This window comes from Erpetoichthys calabaricus, chromosome 17 (genome assembly GCF_900747795.2).
Source record: "Erpetoichthys calabaricus chromosome 17, fErpCal1.3, whole genome shotgun sequence".
In the NCBI taxonomy this organism is placed as follows: domain Eukaryota; kingdom Metazoa; phylum Chordata; class Cladistia; order Polypteriformes; family Polypteridae; genus Erpetoichthys; species Erpetoichthys calabaricus.
The window spans coordinates 99,224,982-99,243,887 of NC_041410.2; the positions used below are offsets into that span (position 1 = coordinate 99,224,982).

At 43.8% G+C, this 18,906-nt stretch overlaps 2 protein-coding genes across 9 annotated transcripts in view; one reads left to right on the top strand and one right to left on the bottom strand.

The window, feature by feature from the left end:
- LOC114667567 (cytochrome P450 4F3) overlaps nt 1-4,082 on the top strand; it is a 66,141-nt gene extending 62,059 nt beyond the window's left edge. For 2 of the 3 annotated variants that reach the window (XM_028822920.2, XM_051920547.1), the window contains exon 13: nt 1,213-1,832. In XM_028822920.2, coding sequence (XP_028678753.1) covers nt 1,213-1,384 — 172 coding nt within the window. In that variant the 3' untranslated portion in view covers nt 1,385-1,832. Of the gene's footprint in view, nt 1-1,212; nt 1,833-3,943 lie in introns of those variants that run through there. The other variant, XM_028822916.2, reaches the window with a different exon arrangement.
- A 1,856-nt stretch (nt 4,083-5,938) lies between these two features.
- The window catches only part of pnpla6 (patatin-like phospholipase domain containing 6), an 85,917-nt gene continuing 72,949 nt past the window's right edge, over nt 5,939-18,906 (bottom strand). For 4 of the 6 annotated variants that reach the window (XM_051920530.1, XM_028822906.2, XM_028822907.2 and 1 more), the window contains exons 30-37: nt 18,113-18,229; nt 17,406-17,522; nt 15,045-15,193; nt 13,873-14,025; nt 13,573-13,689; nt 13,261-13,348; nt 11,396-11,559; nt 5,939-7,861 (exon numbers count right to left, since the gene is read on the bottom strand). In XM_051920530.1, the coding sequence (XP_051776490.1) occupies nt 7,784-7,861; nt 11,396-11,559; nt 13,261-13,348; nt 13,573-13,689; nt 13,873-14,025; nt 15,045-15,193; nt 17,406-17,522; nt 18,113-18,229 (983 nt within the window). In that variant the 3' untranslated portion in view covers nt 5,939-7,783. The remainder of the gene's footprint in view (nt 7,862-11,395; nt 11,560-13,260; nt 13,349-13,572; nt 13,690-13,872; nt 14,026-15,044; nt 15,194-17,405; nt 17,523-18,112; nt 18,230-18,906) is intronic. The other 2 variants (XM_028822909.2, XM_028822910.2) reach the window with 2 other exon arrangements.

Consider the following 18,906-nt stretch of genomic DNA (forward strand, 5'->3'; position numbering starts at 1 on the left):
TGAATTAATATCATGCAACATGAAAAAAATCATGAATATTTCTATGCATTCTGCCAATTTTTGTTAACTTGTCAATATTCATGAGTGGGGTGGAGCCTCCAATGAAAAACACAATGGCAAAGAGAAAGCAGTAAAAGCAGTTTTAGAACAAACTGAAACCAAACAATTCCTCAAATTAAGCAATAATTGAACCAATGTGTGCTGAAACCAATGCCTAGTGCCAGTCTAGGCCCATTTAGAGCCCTAGCTGGGAAAGACAGATGTCACCCCTTATTGTCATAACAAGTAGTAGATGTTATTATACTTCAATTATCTGTGTTGTCCAAAGAGCACACCCCTTCAGTAGCACAAATGGTACCCCTTTGTGTATATGCCAATATACTGCAGGTAACAGTGCCCACTCATTATCAGAGTTTGATGACTGGGGAGGTGGTCGGGGTCCAGATTTTGTGCTCCTTAGATTACACCACCTGTGTCTCCTAATAGACTGAGTGGCTCTTCTGAAGCATGTTACTGCACTGTATGACTGAACCACCATGACAGAACTAGTGAACTTGGTCACATGAAGCTTCACCATGGTGTGACAGTATCTGTGTGACAAAAAGGATAAACAATTGCAATATAGTGTAAGGACAAGAAATATGCTAGCCCCCTAAGCACAATTCAGAATGCCAGAACTGTCCATGTTTGTGTCCGGAGTAAATGTGGGCAGCACTAGCCTTGCACTATGGTAAACCCAAAATAACACAAGGAGCGTGTCAAGTATGCACTGATATTCTAATCCTCTAACAGCCAAGCAACAGATAAAAAAAAATGCAAGAAAAGTGCTCAAAGACGAGTCAACTGTCCCTGTTGTGACATATGGCTGTGTGTTGGTGACCGTCTCAAAAGACGCGTGCTAAACCTGAATCAGTATGCCAAAGCCGGCACCAGACAGACTTCCTACTGTGTTTATGGTAATGAAATCTTTTCTTATTGAAAACAATTCCATGTTTTTGGCACATTTTCCAGGGGTAAACAGATCGCCAAGAAGGCTACGGAAAAAACAAAAACAAAGGAACCTAAATGTTAAAATGACATGAAGTAAGAGAGAAGTTAAATGGTGTGCACAGTGATTAGTAGTTACTTACGAAAGCCCATGACTGGAGTCTGACGCTGCACTCAAAGATGTTCACTCTTAAAGTTTCATTTTTTTGGTTTGTTTTTCCACAGAAACTGCATAGGACAAAACTTTGCCATGTCAGAAATTAAAGTGGTGCTGGCGCTGACCCTGCATCGATTCAAAGTCATCCCAACTTGCGCCGAGGTCCGCCGTAAAAATCAGCTCATCCTGAGGGCAGAAGGCGGGTTGTGGCTCAAGTTTGAGCCCCTCGTGAAGCTATGAGGGGTCACTCTTTTTGCACCTTCACAATAAAGCGCGGCCATGGTACGGATTATTTTTCTGGACTTTTCCATTAATGGAGCTTCAAGCTTCTGCTTGTCCACAGTCAGTGGGGCTTGAGGTGAAGCTCTGTGGAGGAAGGAGTCTCACTTCTTTGAGCTGCACATTCAGTACGACGCTTTGCGACATCTCCTGCTAAAGCACTCATGGACGCAGAGACTATGCCTTATTTTTAGTACTTTTGTAAGTTGATCGACTTCTTTTCCCCTGATCTGAGATGCCATGACCTGAAGGTTCCTCTTCTTCTCTCACCTTTTGCATTGGCTTTGAAGCCACACATGTCTGGCTGGTTGTGCCCCTTAACTCGCTGTCAATGGTTCTCACCAGTGCTCACAACCCACAAGATGGTGACTGTGTGAGTGGGCACTGTGGGGTGTGCCCATGGCTGCTAGTCAAGGCTCAGGTCCCCGAAGACCCTGGGTTGGAGAGCATGGGTTCAAAATGTTCATGGACAGATTTATTTTATGGATCTGTGTGTTAAAGCTGTGTACATTTACCTCTTCCCTGGCACTTTAATGAGCTTACCATTTTATATTTTTATTTGTACCCAAAGCTTTAAGTAATATGTTTTATAAAACCTAAAAGAGGTCAAATAATTATAAATAAAGCTGTTCTCGCATACGCCATAGTGCGTATTGTCTGTGTGCACGTGTCAAGTATCTTGTAGGACTGCATGCCAAACTCCAAAGGTGGCTTTCCTCACGTTAAGCAATTTCAGTTTTTTGGCTCGAAATACTTTTCACCTTTGTGATGACAGAAGGAAAGCCCCGTTGAGCTTTCAATAAATCAAGAACTGGAGAGAAGCAGTTGGAGGAGGCACGTGGCGGCAGCTCTGCTCATTCCAGGCGTGTGGGACTCTGAAGGCAGTGCACAGAGCAGATGACGTGATTCTCAGATGGCTGCCTCTCCATATTGTATGCTACAGGGGGTTTGTGCGGCTGCTCTGGTTTTTTTTTTTTGATTCGATCCAATTTATTTTGCTTGTAATCCAAATTTACTATGATGGCGTGGATATGTAGCTTGAATGCATGCAAAACAAATTCACCAGACGTAAGGAACCCAATGGAGCATTGCGAATGCCAACTGCTGCTCAGTGAAGTACATTTGAATTTGTCAGCCTGTAATGGCTAAGGAAGAGAAACAGACGATGAAAGATGACAGCGGATGCCTCAAGTGGAATCACCACTGCCATTACCACATCTTCATGTAGAAATGAGAGATGAGCGTGGACCGATGGGTCAGGATGTTCAAGGGTTGATGCCAAATGTTATGGCAGCCATGATAACACAAATCGGTTTGGCTATTCAGGGTGGTCAGTTCTTACTGCCAGACTTTTACAGACCACCCTGAAGAGTCTGCTGGCTAAAGGTGATCAAGAGAAACTGCTATGGTGTTCCAAGTAAAAAACTAGGTGGTGCTTGGGTCTTTCAAACCGAGTTCAGACTAAAGAGTCATTGAGCAGAGTATCTGACCCACAACGATTACGCTGCGGCTGCTCATCGATCAAGTCCGTAATCCTACTGAGTGAGTCTTTGGGATGCGGGTTAAGGAGGAGGACCCTAGCAACCATTAACTGTGCATGGAGACTTCTGAAAGGCGATGTGAAGCACTACAAAAACAACAAATAAAAATGAAAATCTTAACTCAAAAATAGCATTACAGTAAAACAGTAAAATTTTGATAATTCAGCTTCAGAAACATTAAAAACTCTTGGAACTAAAAATAAAAGTAAAAAAAAAAAAAATGTTTCTAGCAAGCCAAGTCATCTGCTCCCATTCGTCAAATTTCTTATGTTCTTTCAAAGGACGTCACCATTTCTATAGGACACTAAATTCATTCCATCTAAAATGTCTCAAGTCTCAAACAAATGTCTACACACTCATCGCCTTTGAAATGCAGGCTGTAAACATGCATAGTGCCGCCTCAAATGACAAAATCTGTGCATCTGTCACTTTTGATGGCTTTGGCCCATTGCATTACAGGCAGAAAGATCAGTAAAGTTATGGGGAAGACGCGGAATTGGATGAAACTGTGCAGCGATCACTGACTTGCTATGGAGTTACAACAAGGTGTGAGATGCCAAAACAAAGCCCTTCATGTTTGTTGTTTTCAAAGGCATTTTGTTAAAGCAAAATCCACAGAATGAGGGATTAAATGTGCATGTGACATCTATAATAAGAGCTGATAAAAAGCTGACAACAGGGGGCTCCACAGCTACTTTAGGAAAGAAATGCTAATGTCCAGACAGAAGGGGGTATAATCCCACCAACATCAAACTCTTAAAACATTTTCCTCTGGTTATTACAAGTACCTTGTGCTTCCCACGGTGGTCATCTCCCTTTGGCCTTCCTCATCCTCACTCCTGGGGTTTGGCCCAGTGGCTTCTTGACTGGATTGCATATTTCTTCACACAGGAATACGACTTTGTTTTTTTTCTGATAAAAAATAATCCCATAAAAAATGTAAAATTCGACTAAATCTGAAGAGTTTTTGTGCTTATAGGCAAGCAGTATGAGGACACAGACATAAAAAGAACATCACACACTTCTCACTGCTTTCATTTTTTTCTTAAAGAAAATTGCATTAAATCATCAATACTGTATTTCTGCAGTTTAAAGAAATAAAATATCTTAAAGCATTCTCCAAATTTTAATGTCATGTTTGCATCTTATTAAACAATATTGCATAACAGTTTATCTTTGAAATAATAGATTAGTGTAAAATTAAAGTCCCATATACTGTAAATCCTTCTTCTAATAGCCTTTGATTTGCTCCAACTACTGTACAGGGAATATAATTACAAATATAAGACAAACTGTTCCCATCCTGAAATATCCACCAGTCCCAGTTGTGCTGTTATCTAGGAATGACGAAACCAAACTGACACGGAGGGGCTGAGGATTTAGGTGGCAACCTCTAGCGTGTGTCAGAGAAACGGAGGGGTCAATGCCATCTTTACTGTACAATATTGCAGCAGTAGGACAAATACAAAAACTAGGATAACATACAATGATAAAAGAAAGAATCAAAAGGTTAAGATGCCCCGTGAGTAGCATGGCTCAGGCAAGCCCACCATGTGGCTCTAGACTCTGTGAATAAGGAGCTCTAAATAACAATATGGAAGGGAAGAAGCTACCAAACAAACCACAAGTGGAGGTGTGCTGTTAACATGAAAAGCCAGGCCCACCTTTGAAAACAAACGGCACACACGGACACGGGGAAGTCAAGGATAAACTGAGATGACATTTTGTGAAGAGGACTGTAAGGAGAATGTCCTCTGGCTCTCAATACTGTGTAAAAGATGGATGACCCACACCAAGATATCTGTTGAATGAAGAGAGAGCGCTAATCAACCATCATGGAGAAAAGCAGCTGTCACGTTGTCTCAGCACGGTTAATCTTAGTTTTGATTTGTCCAAGGATGGAAAGTAAGAACAACAAAAACTATTGGGACAGCAAGACAACCTTAAATGTCAAGGTGTGGACCAGTGTCAGTGTTCAATTGGGACTGTAAAGGGTGAACAATGTCACACAATTATTAAACTGCGGCTTGTATGCTGGGCCCTGCGGATCCACCATTTTGTACGTTGATGCTTGTTGTAATTGAAATGATGTCTTTTGGCTCCATCACTACAGTCAGGTGGCTCTGATGTTGCTTTGTGAATTGAGTTGTGCTTTAAACCGCAGGCCGTGAAAGCACTGAACCCAGATGTCTGAACACTGCACACTTTATATGATACTTTTTACAAAAACATGAAAAATGATGATAATCTGTGTCTTTATGTTTTGTTCTGATGCTTAAAAATTAATCTAACAAAGTAGTAGGGCATATTTGGAAATGTGTGACAAAATAATGTAAAAACAAAAAAATAAAATAAATCAATAAATTACTTGGCTTCTGCTCCGCTGTAACCTTTCAATGCATTGACATCAAGCCATATCCATGGGACTGGCAAAAGAGGAGAGCAGCAGGCATTGATATTGTCCATTTTAATAATTCTAAGTCTTTAAATGGACTTGTGAGGCCACATGTTCGCTCACAGTGTGTCCTACCTCCATACTGGAGTTACACTGCAGTTCTGCATAAGTGGGCAACTCCAGTGATGGGGTCCTGGGGTGTAAAGACATACGGTACAGGAGAGTGCCGCTTAATTCAAATTTAAAGAAACGCACAGTAAAACAAACATACAGGATTGGGTGGTGTGGCCAAAAATTAATATCACAGTATACTGGTAAGATGCTGGTAGATATACTCTTGTTACTTGTATATACTTTATAGACAGAAACATTATTTTTAGCAAATAACAAATCTATTAGTGATTCGTTAAGCACACAGGTTTGCCTCTTACCTGCCGTAATGCTTGTTAGTGTTCTGCTACTCCAACTGATCTGACAGCAGGTGTTCACGTCTCCGGCTTGAACCAATGAAAGTGCTGCTTTTTCTTCCTCACTCCCTCCCTCACACCACCGCCAAACAAACACTGTACTAGCCACAGCTTTTTCTTGTGCTCCCTCTTTGTTTCAAATCTCCACCTTTAAATTGTCAAACCTATTTAATCCAAAAGGAAGTCACAGGGAGCACAAGCAGTACTGACTCCCCAACTAGGCTGAACTGCACAGCACCTTGGGTAACATTCCTAAAGGGATCTGTTACATGCAGAAGACATGCAAGCCCAGACATTACTTTTAAGACACGAATACTCCAATTAAAAAAACATTTCTGTTTCCTGTTGTGTGCACATTTAATGATGTGTTGTTAAACGTGTGGATATATTTAAACATAAAACACGTTTTCAATAAAAGTTTTTGTTTTTAATGCACACTGCAAGAATTTCATCCGGTATCCCCATCTGCCGGTTTATCGCCTTCTGCTACGTGTATACATTGACTTTGTATTTTACATAGACACACATTTCATACTGATATGAAGGTAGAACCCTGCCATGTAACTGAACTTCTATGGTTTTGTCTACTGCAAGCCTGGTAGGTGCTAATAGGTGGCAGCAGTACGAACAGCTTCATAGGGCAACCTTAACAGTACTTCCAAAAGAGCAGAGCCGAGGAAGAACATCACTTGTGATGTGTGAAAGGTCACCCCGGGAGGTACGCCATTGAGCACGAGTGACCGTCACATTTTAGCCACCCATCTAGTATGAGCACAGGACACGTAACAGAGGTGGCTATTTTTACCATCTTTGAATGTTCATGCTTGGAAAGGCGGTAGTTGGTCTCCCAGTGTTGACAGGCTAGGATTTGTGACTCCTCAAAGCTCACGGTTATCTGCGCAAGTTATAACAAGGCAGAGTTTTGAGAAGTCTGCCTTGTCCTTTATTAGCTTAGCTTTTATTTCTATTACACAATAGACGCAGTGTGCCTTTCTTAAAACACCCATGTTTACTGAAAACAGTAACTGATAATGGCTCCTGCACTCAAACAAATGATGTAAAATTATGAAACATAATAAACTGACGTATCATCCAGGTCCGCTACCTATCATGTAACACTGGCTTCTCCAATCCTGACCAAGACAAGCAGCATCTGAAAGCGGATATTGCAAAGGTAAAAATAAATCAGGAGTTAGGAAACGGAATAGCACATTAAATGAGGTGCACTTTAATCTCTTTACATGCTGCTCTTCATCGCACAGGTGCAAACTAACGCAGCAACCATACGTCCTGAACGAACACAGTGTCACATGATTGCTCACCCATTTTGTCGTGATTCTGAATGCTTTAAATTCACACTGTACTTGACTTTCTAATACAGTTCCCATACTTTGTGAGGCAATAACAAGGTTCTGGGTGTACATACGCATGAAAGCAATTGTCTGGTAAGCTCTGCAGCGTAACTTGGGAAAGTGTGGATTTACTTTTAGGCACACCTGCACTATGCAGAAAGTGACGGGTTTATAAAACAAAAGAACCCTGGCATTTCCACCAGAGTGACAAGAAACCACATCTGGAGGACAGTGATTTTTGGGACTGTTTTCTGTTAACCTTTTAAAAAAGTCAAGCCTGCTTGCCAGGTGCCCCTGGGTCCTAATGGGTTACCATTGCCACTTTTCTGTTTCCAAGATATTCTCCGCCAGTCTTCAGTAACACTGACATGGGGGTCTTTGGTGGGAGCTTCCTAAAGGAGTCTTGCTTTTTCCTATTTTTACAAGAAACATGCTGAACAAAGTAAGAGCATCTCTGTAGGATCCACCATTAGGATAAGCCATCTAATCCTTCGAAGCACAGCCACACCTGTCTGTGTTTTCATGCCCCCAATCCTATGCGTGTGTCCCTGGCTCAGGTGGAAGGCTCAATGTCCTTTATTATCCTGTGGTGTCCTCCGTCTTCACTAAGGCTCTGGCACATCTGCAGAGGGGAATACATCTGAGGTCAGCCTCTTGCGATTGCGGATGGATGTTTCTTCATCCTAACAACACAAATGAGAAAGTGTGAGGCCTGCTAAATGACACCTGCATGTCCTCGAGTTCTGAGGAATGGCAAAGGCATTGGACTGCATGCACCATCACTTTCTTTGCAAATGTCAATTGCCTGTGGAGTTTAGAGGAAGCGTCAAGGCTAACTGCTGGAGTCGCTAATTACGTGTTGACAAAGAATATTAGAATAAAGGCCACAACGGAGTGGTTATAAAAGACTTCTACCCTGGGTGTGAAACTTAAGTTGGGTGACATATTTCTTTTTATCTTATATTTTTTTTTCATATAGTACAGAGTTTTTCTTACTGTGCAATATTCTGGCGTTTTCCTTCCTGAAATTGGAATAAATAAACACTTGGGGCGGCTTGGGGTCATGTTATAATTGGTTGTAGCAAATGTTCTGGGCAGGTACTGAACTTTGAGATCTTAATGAAAAGGCAAGCATATTACCTACCCCATCACACCCCACAAAGTGCTGCTTCTCAGTCCAGAGATCATACTGTGGTATTTTGAAATTGACTTTCATGACTTTTCCCTGATACTTCTAAACTCTGTTGTATGTTTAAAGAAACAAAGAAAAAAAAAAGTATTCAGTTTAGAATAAATGCAACTGGTGATCCCAATTTGCTAGAGTCAGATGTGGGGTTACAACTGCTCATGGAAATGGGGACAAGGCCAAAAGTTAAAAAGCCAAACGTATGTAGTATCAAATACAACACTATGGGGCAGCTTGGGGTGGTGATGATGACAATTTACACTTGGGGCACCCTGGAGACATGATAAACATAGTGAGGGAGAAGTTAAACATAATGGGTCGAAATGAAACCCAGACATGTAATGGAGGTAGTCATCACATCACAATTTCAACCTCTGTGGTGTTGTTTCTCTGTCGATTTGACACCACTCACACCCAAAACCACCCCTGCTGCTTCCTTTGGGTGCTATGCGAGGATTAAAAGGTGGAAGTCAAAAATGTCACCTATGGTGAAAAGTTCCTGTGTGCCAAATTTCAACATTGTGGCTTGAAACACAAATATGTGCATGAAGAAGATACAGAAAATGTGTTTTATAGATGGAGGGATTTATACTTAGAACTAAAGAAGCAAACGTGTAAAGCAACATCAGTGTGACACAAGCACGGGGGCCCAGTGTATCCAGTTACATCCATGGTGACATCAATCACTGGATTAGATTTATTAGTTTCTGTTTTAATCATCATTCTGTCTGTGCCACAATCCAATTTAGGGTCCTTAAAAAGGAAAAGATGCATACACATTGTGACAGACGGCTGGGGCCCTTCCCTGAATGAGAGGCCGTCATAAAGGAAGCACTGGGGGTGCAGATGTCTCCCCTGGAGAGCAAGATGGCAGCCCCCTGGATATGCAGCAGCACCTCAGATGCCCACAGAGATACACGGGAGCTGGAGTTTGGCACAGCCCTGTTGGGCTCTATGGGGGCCGCCAGGAGGTGCTGCAGAGCCCTACTTTGGGCTTCCACCACACCTGGGAGAACTTCCAGATAATGATGATGGGCCACCTGTGGTGCACTAAAAAAGGGGCCGCCTCACTCCACTCGAGAAGCCAATGTTGGGAGGAAGAGGGACGAAGCTTGCCGGAGGAGGAGTGGAGGCGGAAGACGGGGAGAGAGACAGAGAGAGAGAAAGAAGAAGAGAAAGTGCCATACTGTGCTAATTGGTGCATTTGTACTGTCCAGGGCATTGGTGGGAAACTTCTCTCACATCAAAATGAAAAACGTGTGGGTTGCTGCCTGTTTGCGTCATGCTGATACACCCCCTGGTGGCCATGATATATCATTCTTTGTATGTAATCATATTGTGTTGGTTCTTTTATCTAAGATGACATTTCTTTGTATTGGATTCTGGCTGTGAATATAGCACCCTTCACCCAATAATAAACTGAATTGATTTTACTTTCCTAGGGGTTTGTTCTCATTGCTAACTAAAACAGGTACTCATCCAAATTTACTCTTTGCAGGACACTGAAATTCACCCTGATGCTCCTCTCCCATATGTTCCGTTTTTGCATACCTTACAAAATGAAAAGCCTCTGACCTTAAGCCAAAATGCAAATGTTAGAGAAAGGGAGCCTGAGTGAACACACAAAACAGTTCTGAAATCAGAACTTTCTTTACTTAAGGAACAAAGCTATCCAACACCTTTGTCACTCATGTGAAAGAGTAATCGCCCCCATAGTTTCAGTATTTGCTTGCAGTAGCTTTAGCAGCAATAACAACAACTAAACACTTCCTCAAATGTGATTGCAGTCTTTCACATTCCTGTTCAGGAACTTTAGCCCATTCTTCTTTGCAGAACTGCTTTCACTCAGAAACGTTGGTAGATTTGTGAATGCCAACGGCTTGGTTCAGGTGCTCTGCCGGGTTCAAGTCAGGACTTTGACTGGGCCACTCCACTTCTGAGCCATTCAATTGTCGACTTGCTGCTATGCCACACTGTAAAACCTAATAGTGCTTCAGCTGCAGGTCACAGCCACATGAGCAGACATGTTCTGGGTCTTCAATAATGGCAAGTATTCTAAAACATCGCCACCCCAACACACCAGCACCTCTATGTCTTTATTGTAGGTCTGAGGGTCTCCCTGTTAAGTGGTAGATGTAGTAGGCCTTGCTTTGTCAAAACAATTTTGACTTGCCTGCTATTATTCCAAAAGGTTTAGCACTCATTTACATGGGTGTTCCTCTTGGTTAGCAGAGGGTTCTTCCACCTTACTCTCCCTTTTTGCCTTGGTCTGTTAGCTGAGCCGTGCAATCTTTGGGCGAACATCTGGAATCCTCTGGGACTTAATGAATGAGTCATTGCTATGCAACTGAGGTCATTTGGACTCTTTACATTTCCACATGTTCTCCGTTTGAGATAATGGCACTCACTGTGGTGCCCTGGAGTCCCAGAGCAGTGAAAATGTTGACTGAGGCCTAGCGTTCTTCTACAAACCTTGAAACGACAACTTTACTCTTACAATGAGGGTCAATGCATGGTGACGTTTATATTCAACAGGCTTGGATGTAACTAGTCAGCAGAGCCAAATCAACAATGAATTTTGGTCATCTGTTTGAGTGAAGAACTAAGAAGGTAATTACCTTTTCACACGGTCAATACAAGTGTTGGATAACTTGACTATGTATCAATTTAGAAGTGGTGTTACATATTTCCTCTGGTTCACTTTCTCTAATGTTGCATTTCGTCTAATAATCTGATGCAATTCATTGTGAGAAATACATAAAACAGGATATCAGGAAGGAGTTAAATACTTTTCACATCATTGTAAATATGGTAACAAAACAAAACATCCCAACGTCCTCAATTAAACCATGACGTACACTCAAAAATGCTTGGCCATGACAGTGTAAACCTGTCAACTGTCCATTGTGAGACAGCATCAGAGAGTGACCCTCCATCAGCCTAACTCCAGCCTCCCTTCTGGTACAAACACGTTGGGCTGATCCTGAGGCTACATTTCAAGCACACAAGGCGCAATGAGGTTGTTTCTTACCATCTCAGATGCACTTTGCTTGGCCCACTCTGCTTGCAACTGGTTGTCAGGGTCTTCATCTTCCACTTCGTCATCGTCGTCGTCCTCCTCCTCTCCACCCTCTTCCTCTCTCACAGCTTCTATCCCATCCTCCTCATATTCAGTGAGATAGTCTGACTCTTCGGCTGGAAAGAAAAAACGTCATGCAAGTTGGTAATGTGGTGACACCTACTGGCTGAGCAGAGTCTGGGAGGAGGCAGCGCCTTTTGTGATTTAAATGGTTTTGAGGCTCCCCTTACTTTCAATGAAATGAGGACACCACGGCTACATCCTCTACAGCAGGGGTACTCAACAACTGAAGACCACTTTGATAAAGAAAAATCTAACCGTGGACCACTTGAGAATGATAGTCACTTGTTAACATAATTCCATGTTACATTTCCAAAATTTATTTTAAGGCAGGCGTTTATGTGAAAAATACTTTTGCATTTCAAAATCCCAGATTTCAGCCAGTGATCCACTGCAACCCTTTAGCCATGAAGATCAATTAACAGCAGACACTGATGTGCCCGTCACCAGTGACCTGGAGTTAAGGGACAGCCTTGATCAGACATGGGCTCTCCACAGGCTGACATCAAAGTGAGTTACGAAGAGACCTGCGCTGTGACCCAGATCAGAGACAGACTGAGGCTGCAGAAAGACAGAGAGAAAGGAGCAACCACAAGCAAACAGGAGCAGTGGAAGAAAGTGGGGAATTGAAGCAAAAGTTGTTACTGTCAGCAAAACAGTTAGACGGTCGGCCCCCCGGTGGTGGCAGTTTTAATGCCATTTCTCATGTATCTCAGCATATTGACTGAGCAGCACCGACGTCTGCCAGCACCATTCAATATTACAAATAAAGTAATCAAGTATGTACATAGCAGATTAACATATCAAAGTAATTTAAAAGTCACTTTGCCCTAAAGACTATCAGCTTGTGGACCACTTGGGCCACACATATGGGGACCACTGGTGGTGCACAGGCCACACTTTGAAAAGCACTGCTCTACAAGGCTTTGCTGCACTAGGGCCCACTTTTCATTTACTAACTAACCATGCAATTGTCCACAGTCCAAGTCAACACCTGCAAGGTCATCAGCCTGGCACTTTATCGTACAGTGATCCCTGAAACTTAACAAGTGCTAAACTTCAACGTCATCACCTGCCCTTTCATGTCTAACTCTGTAAAACTGTCCTGTCAAACAATAGCACAGAGTGCTATTAGACAAAGAGTATGGAGTAGCAGGGAAAGGCATACTGCCAGAATTATAATTAAAAGACCGAGAGACAGGAGAGAATCATAGTCTGTTAAAAATGGGCAAAGGTCTAAACCAGTAAAGCAGCGAATACTAAGACCAAGTCCCAAACGCTAGCTAAATGTCCTTGTTGAAAAGCAAGCAGAGTTCAAAATGCCAAAACATCCAAAAAGCACTAAATGAGTACGTTTTAAATCCATAATATTGGAATAGCATAGACATCACACGATACGACTCGGGTTATAATGCACACTTACCAATGGAAATCATAACCAAAAAGCACAAAACTAAACAATGGCGTGCAACAGCAAATTGATACCAATTTGAAAATTCAAAAATGAATGCAGAAATGCATTCTGCTAAATGTCAGAAGTTCCAATAGTCTATGACTGGACATTTGATGGCACCAGTGGAGAGCACAAGGACCACAAGAATTACGATGGGTCACCTGATTGACTGACACCGGAGGCTAATGCCTGCTCAGTCTGTGGAGTCGTGTATGTGAGAAGAGTTCAAGCCAGCTCAGGCACATGTCCATGTCTACATGCTCCATATATCAGACCTGAAACCCCAACTCCGACTGACTCTTACCTTCAGCAGCCACAAAACTCTGAACAGGCTCGATTCGGGAAACTATTTCTGCGAGGTCTGTGAAGTCTGCAGGTAAACAGGAGCCACTCTGAAATTAAAGGGAAAGAATGGTATTGGAGAAGCACAGCACATCATCTGTTCATTACTGATGTTGGAATGGTTTCTCCAGGCCCACAGAGCTTCTTTGAAGTCACAGACACAATTCTAAACATCAAACACGACGGTCAGCGAGTTATGGACATGGCTTCTGTCTTCATTTAAACTCAACTTATGTAGGCACTAGGGTAGGATGGCACATCTTTAGACACGCACCTCAGCTTTCTTTCTGTCGTTAAAGTCTGCCGACCTCCGATCCTTCAGCATGTTGTCTATGATGTCGCCCCGTTTCCAGCTGCTGAACACAACTTTGCCATGCTGGTAGCCAACATCCTAATGGAAAAGTGATAGCATTAGCTTTCCAGACTGACAATATCCTGATCAAAAGAAAAAAAGCATTGTGTGGGGACTCGCTAGGACCAGAAGGAGCCATTTCAGGCTTCCCATCATTTGCCAAAAGCCTCATGGCTGCTCTGTCTCCTGAAATCACACTCCCTGCTTTGTGAACAGACTCACATAGATCTCATCAAACTTTCCAAACTCCATGGTTTTGAAGCGGTCAATGGGTGGCCGGATGTACTCGCAGTAGGCGCTGTTCTTCACAACCTCCAACTGACGGACACAGGAGACATACGCCAGCCGCGACTGAATCTCTGCCATGTCTGGGACCTGCAAGCAAAGCAAAGCATGCGATTGTTTTAATTGGATGACGATCCAGAGCTGGGGATTCAACTTCATTCTGGGAACTTCATGATTCAAAGTAAACATCAGCTGCAAACCTTTATTAAAAGAAAAGAAAACAAAAAGAGCATTGTGAGGCCATTAGGCAGGTGGCACAGCACACGATATGACCTCTCACTTGTTTACTCAGCTCTCAGTAAATTAAATGGCATCTCTGTGGAAGAAGCGGGCATTCACATCATAGACTTCAACTGACAAAACAATAGAGAAGTCCTAATAGACACAAGTACAAAAAAATTGCCCGGAGCGTTGAGGAGAAGATTGGTCATCACTGCGGGCATGGGGAAAATGGGTAACACATGGGAGATGTGGCCACAAATCTCAGAAAAGCAAGTGGAGCGACAGAAGAAAGGGGCAGTATCATCACAGAAGACTTGAGCACTGGCAACAAAGAGAGAGAACTAACAAAAAGATGGCAAGAGTCACAACGGGCACCAGCCATAGTTTTTTTGGAAAAATAAGTATCACCGCATAAGTTCTGGGCAGACTGCTTGAAAAATGGAAAAAGAGGCCACAGAAAATATAGACAGCAGCAAAGATGACATGGGTGAAGTCAAAGTCACCACAGATACAGTATAATAACAACACATAATGGGCATCAGCATTGGGAGACATGTGTGTCAAACTAAGCAAGGGCACTAAGAACACCTCCACAGCAGGCACAGCCACTGCCATGGGTAGTGACCACTTGTGAAAGGGGCAAAGCAGTAAGCAACTGACAAGACACATCAACATTCATCAAACCCAGGACCACCATAAGAGGTGTGAAGGCTGATATTGGGGGGTTGGGAGGGAATGTGTATCATAATGGCAAGCATGTGAGGAAATAGCATGGTTGAAGTCTGTTGGGGCAGAGGTGTCAACTACAGGAGAAGTGAAATGGACACCAGGAAACTGGGCACAAGTAGAGGAGCCCTAGGTTATGGCTCAAAGACGATTTTCCTTACCTTGACTTTTTCTGCCCACGGGTTGATGCGTTTCCACAGCAGCCACCACCCCGAGAGGCTGTCACCGTAGTTGGACAAGTCCGTCTCATCTTGGCTGCCCACATCGATGGCAATGACGGTTTTGGCCCCCATGTTCCTGGCTATGTCCGCTGCACAAACACCAAGTAATACTTTGAGTGCATTGAAGTCAGCATTTAAGTTTGGCCACTACAGTGCCCAGTCTCACAAATGGCACAGGGTGTGGCCCTTCACCTGTAAAGAAAGATCAGCTGTCTGGTGCACCTGATTAGGATAAAACAAAACTGAGCCCACCACCACAGCAACCTGAAATAAAAACCAAAAATAAATAAATAAATAATTAAAAAAAAAAGGTACAGGTTGATTGGAGACCCCGATAGCCAGGACTAAGACAAGTGAACAAGGCTGTGTGATGGGGCAGTCAGGAGCAGATCCTGAGCCAGGGAGTAAGAAGAACAAATAGACTGTGGCTTCCATCAGGTCCTCACTTCAGGAGATGTGACAACGATGATTCATCCTCAGTTTGCGTGCTTCACAGCCTTTATGGGGGCTTCTAGTGGAGAATGCTGTCATGTGTCCTTGTTGAACAATCCGAGATGAAGCCTACAACAAGGTGGGCTTGTATTTAACGTTCTGCACTAACCGCTGCAGGTCCAATCACCATGACCAGCTGGACTGGCTGATGCAGTGCTCTGTGGATATCCTGATATTGTGTTATATTCCTGGTTTATGTTCATTTTCCTTTTCTGCGTCTCATTTGTTGTGTAGCATTATTTTTCTTCAGTTTATTGTAATTATGTGCTTTTGTTAATATTGCCATTTATTTATTATTTAGGATCAATATGTCGTGTTTCCATGTTCTCTTTTCTTTGATGGGTGGCTCTACAAGGGCACAGACACCCTGATGTCACCACTGAAGGTCTGAGGACGAGGTCCATCAGTGGATCATTAATGCTTAAGAGACTGATAGTCTTGGCAGTACTGATTTTTGGGTTTCCTGGATTTTTATTTCTCTTTTTGGATTTGGAATACTGGACTGCGGATTTTGATTTATCATTATGGGAAGCCTTGTTAGACAAACCTTTGCGTCTTTGCATCATTTATAAAGATTTGGGACATGACTTGTCTCTTGAGCCAGGGTTTTCACAGAGCTTCTCCCTTGTATTTTCTATATTCTGGAAGATACATTATGAACCCAGATCACCTTTTTGGGCCTGTGGAGGCCGCAGGTGAACCTAACCCTTGGGTGAACCTAGGGGGGGACTTTGGCCTGTTTTACGAGCCCTTTAAAGGCCTCACTCCATTTTGTGTGCTGCTCAAAGAAATCCTTGAAGAAAGCGAAGACATCAGAACACCGTGGTGTCACCTCTGGACAGAAAGCTTCTATTGATGTCCACCCTGAAGGATGGGTGGTCACAAACAGGAACCAAGAAAACAAAAGCTGTCATGTATGTGCCACAACTGTAAAAAGTCACCTCTGTTGTGACTTTTGAGAGGAAAAATGTTCAACCAGCTCTCATCTTAAAGTTCAGAAATCAATCAAAAAAAAAGTCAAAAGTCACGGCAGCCTCAAAAATCTATATTGCGGGCCAGGTCCAGATCACCAAGTACACCATGCTCTACTGTTCACTGCTGGAATGTTTGAATCAACAGTACCACAGTTTGTGCTGTCCATCCCAGTCCACGGTTGTTTGATTGATAACACAATTCTTTGTCATTATTAACAATGCAGTAATTATTGAAGATATTGAAGTTGGAGACTCTAATCTATGAGGCACTTCAGTACACCATCACGCCCAAACCACAATCGTCCTTCAAAAGTAAACAGCCATATCAAATAAAGCGGACAGGCAGAACATGGCTACCCATGTCACAATTTGCTCTTACTGCTCAAAGCTGCCCCCCTACAAGCAAGCATTGGGTCAATTCAATCCAAACCTCTGCTGCGACTCTTCCTTGTCATTTCAACGGCTGTGCTTGTTCCTAGGAATATTGACTATGAAAGGTGCTTACATAAAGGAAACAACAAGGAAGGGCAATAATAAGCAACTCTGCCCAATGCACTCCCTAGTACTGTCGTGTTTATGGGGGCAATGCTGCACAATTAGAATTTTCTGGTGTGGTGGTTCGTTTAGGCAGTTATGCCAATGATGGGATTGCAAGAGTTTAGGGTGCTGCCTCCCAAGGCCCAGGTCTCTCACTTTGAACTCCCAGCAGCTCCCCGTGTCGTTCACTACTCCATCATGACCCTCAGGGTTCAGGCCTCACAGCCCTGAGTGGCAGCACCGCCTGCAGGAGAAAAAGTGTTACTGAGGCAGCCCTCCCCCACGTGCCCCTACTTACCTGGCAGGTTGTTGGTGTAGCCTCCGTCCATGAGCAAGTTGCCATCCTTTGGGTCACAGAGTGGCGGTAGGTACCCGGAAAGGGTCATGCTAGCCCGTACATACCGCCATAGTGAGCCTATCCACACGAAGGGGAGGGACAAATTCAATCAGGTGTCAACAACATGAGTGCAGCAATGTGCCCCCCCATTCCAGCCGCCGGTGGGGCAGGAGGCGAGCCAAGTGAATCTGCACAGCATTCCCCAAATGGTCACCAGTCAACCCTTTGACCCATCACACCACCCATACCCCATGGGCTGTGCAGATTCAATGAAGAGGGCCAACCAGTCCAGCCCTGCACTCAGCGGCTCCCTTTGCAGGGGCAGGCCTGGCCGTGCCATGAGTTGGAAGGGATACAGTGGCTCTGCCAGGCATTAACCCATCTCCATATGCAACCCCACCCACCATGAGCACAAGGGAGGAAAGGGTAAAGACAAGACCACCATGATAACCATCTGCAGCAAGCAGCACCTCTCTGGCGCCCAAAAGAGAAGCTGGAAAAGAAGCAAAGCGCGCAGCTCGGTGCCAGAGGGGGCTGCCTGCTGTAGCCTGGGCATCGATCAGATGGATGAAATGACTCAAAGGGTCTGTGTCTCCTTCCAAGCCATGGGTGCCCAATGTCCAACTGGTCAGCGGCGCAGTGTGAAATGGAGAGCGTTGGTTTCTGACCTGGGACATTGTTTACATAGCAGCCATCCACAAGCAAATGCCCGTCCTTGGGGTCGCAGAGAGGAGGTAAATAAGGGGTGTAGGAAGCACTCGCCCTGACATAGCGCCAGACACTGCCTGTCGGATGAAGATGGAGAACAAATCAAAACGGACAAAGGCAGGAGAAGACAGGAGGCAAAGGGAAGGGGACAGGGAGGGGAGGAGTTCCTGGACAAAAGAAACGGAACAAAGAAAAAAAGACAGCAGCGTGTGGGCAGCACTCATCGCGCCAACGATCGGCCACACACTGTAATCAGGTCTCCACCTCTCCAGAGCGCCACCCTCTGAAAGCGAGTGAGCTGCACACATCATCCACTTCCAAAAAATGAGCGCACCCAAGTGGTTGACCATACAAATATGCCACTACAGGCACAAACTCATCAAGTGGGCACTAGTCATACCCCATGAACTCAAATCTCTAATGCTGCGCTTTGTCTGCAGCACCCACTGGATGGCACCATAAATTAGCAAGACACATGAACAGTGAAAGTGGGCGGGCAGTAGTTGGCACTCCGGCAAACATGACACAGCAAAAATACACATACAAGAAACATGAGGGGCACAGAGCAATGCTGAGGAAATGGGGACAAGTATTTGTGTGTCTGAACTGGCAATGAAATGTAAGTGCCTATTGAAACGTGCATGTCACATGATTCAAGGTGGGCCTGGCTTCAGGAAATAAAATGTAAACGGTCACCCACTGCTGTGGACACCGTTTGGTGTCAAACCTTGAAGTGTCAGCCACATGCCAGTTG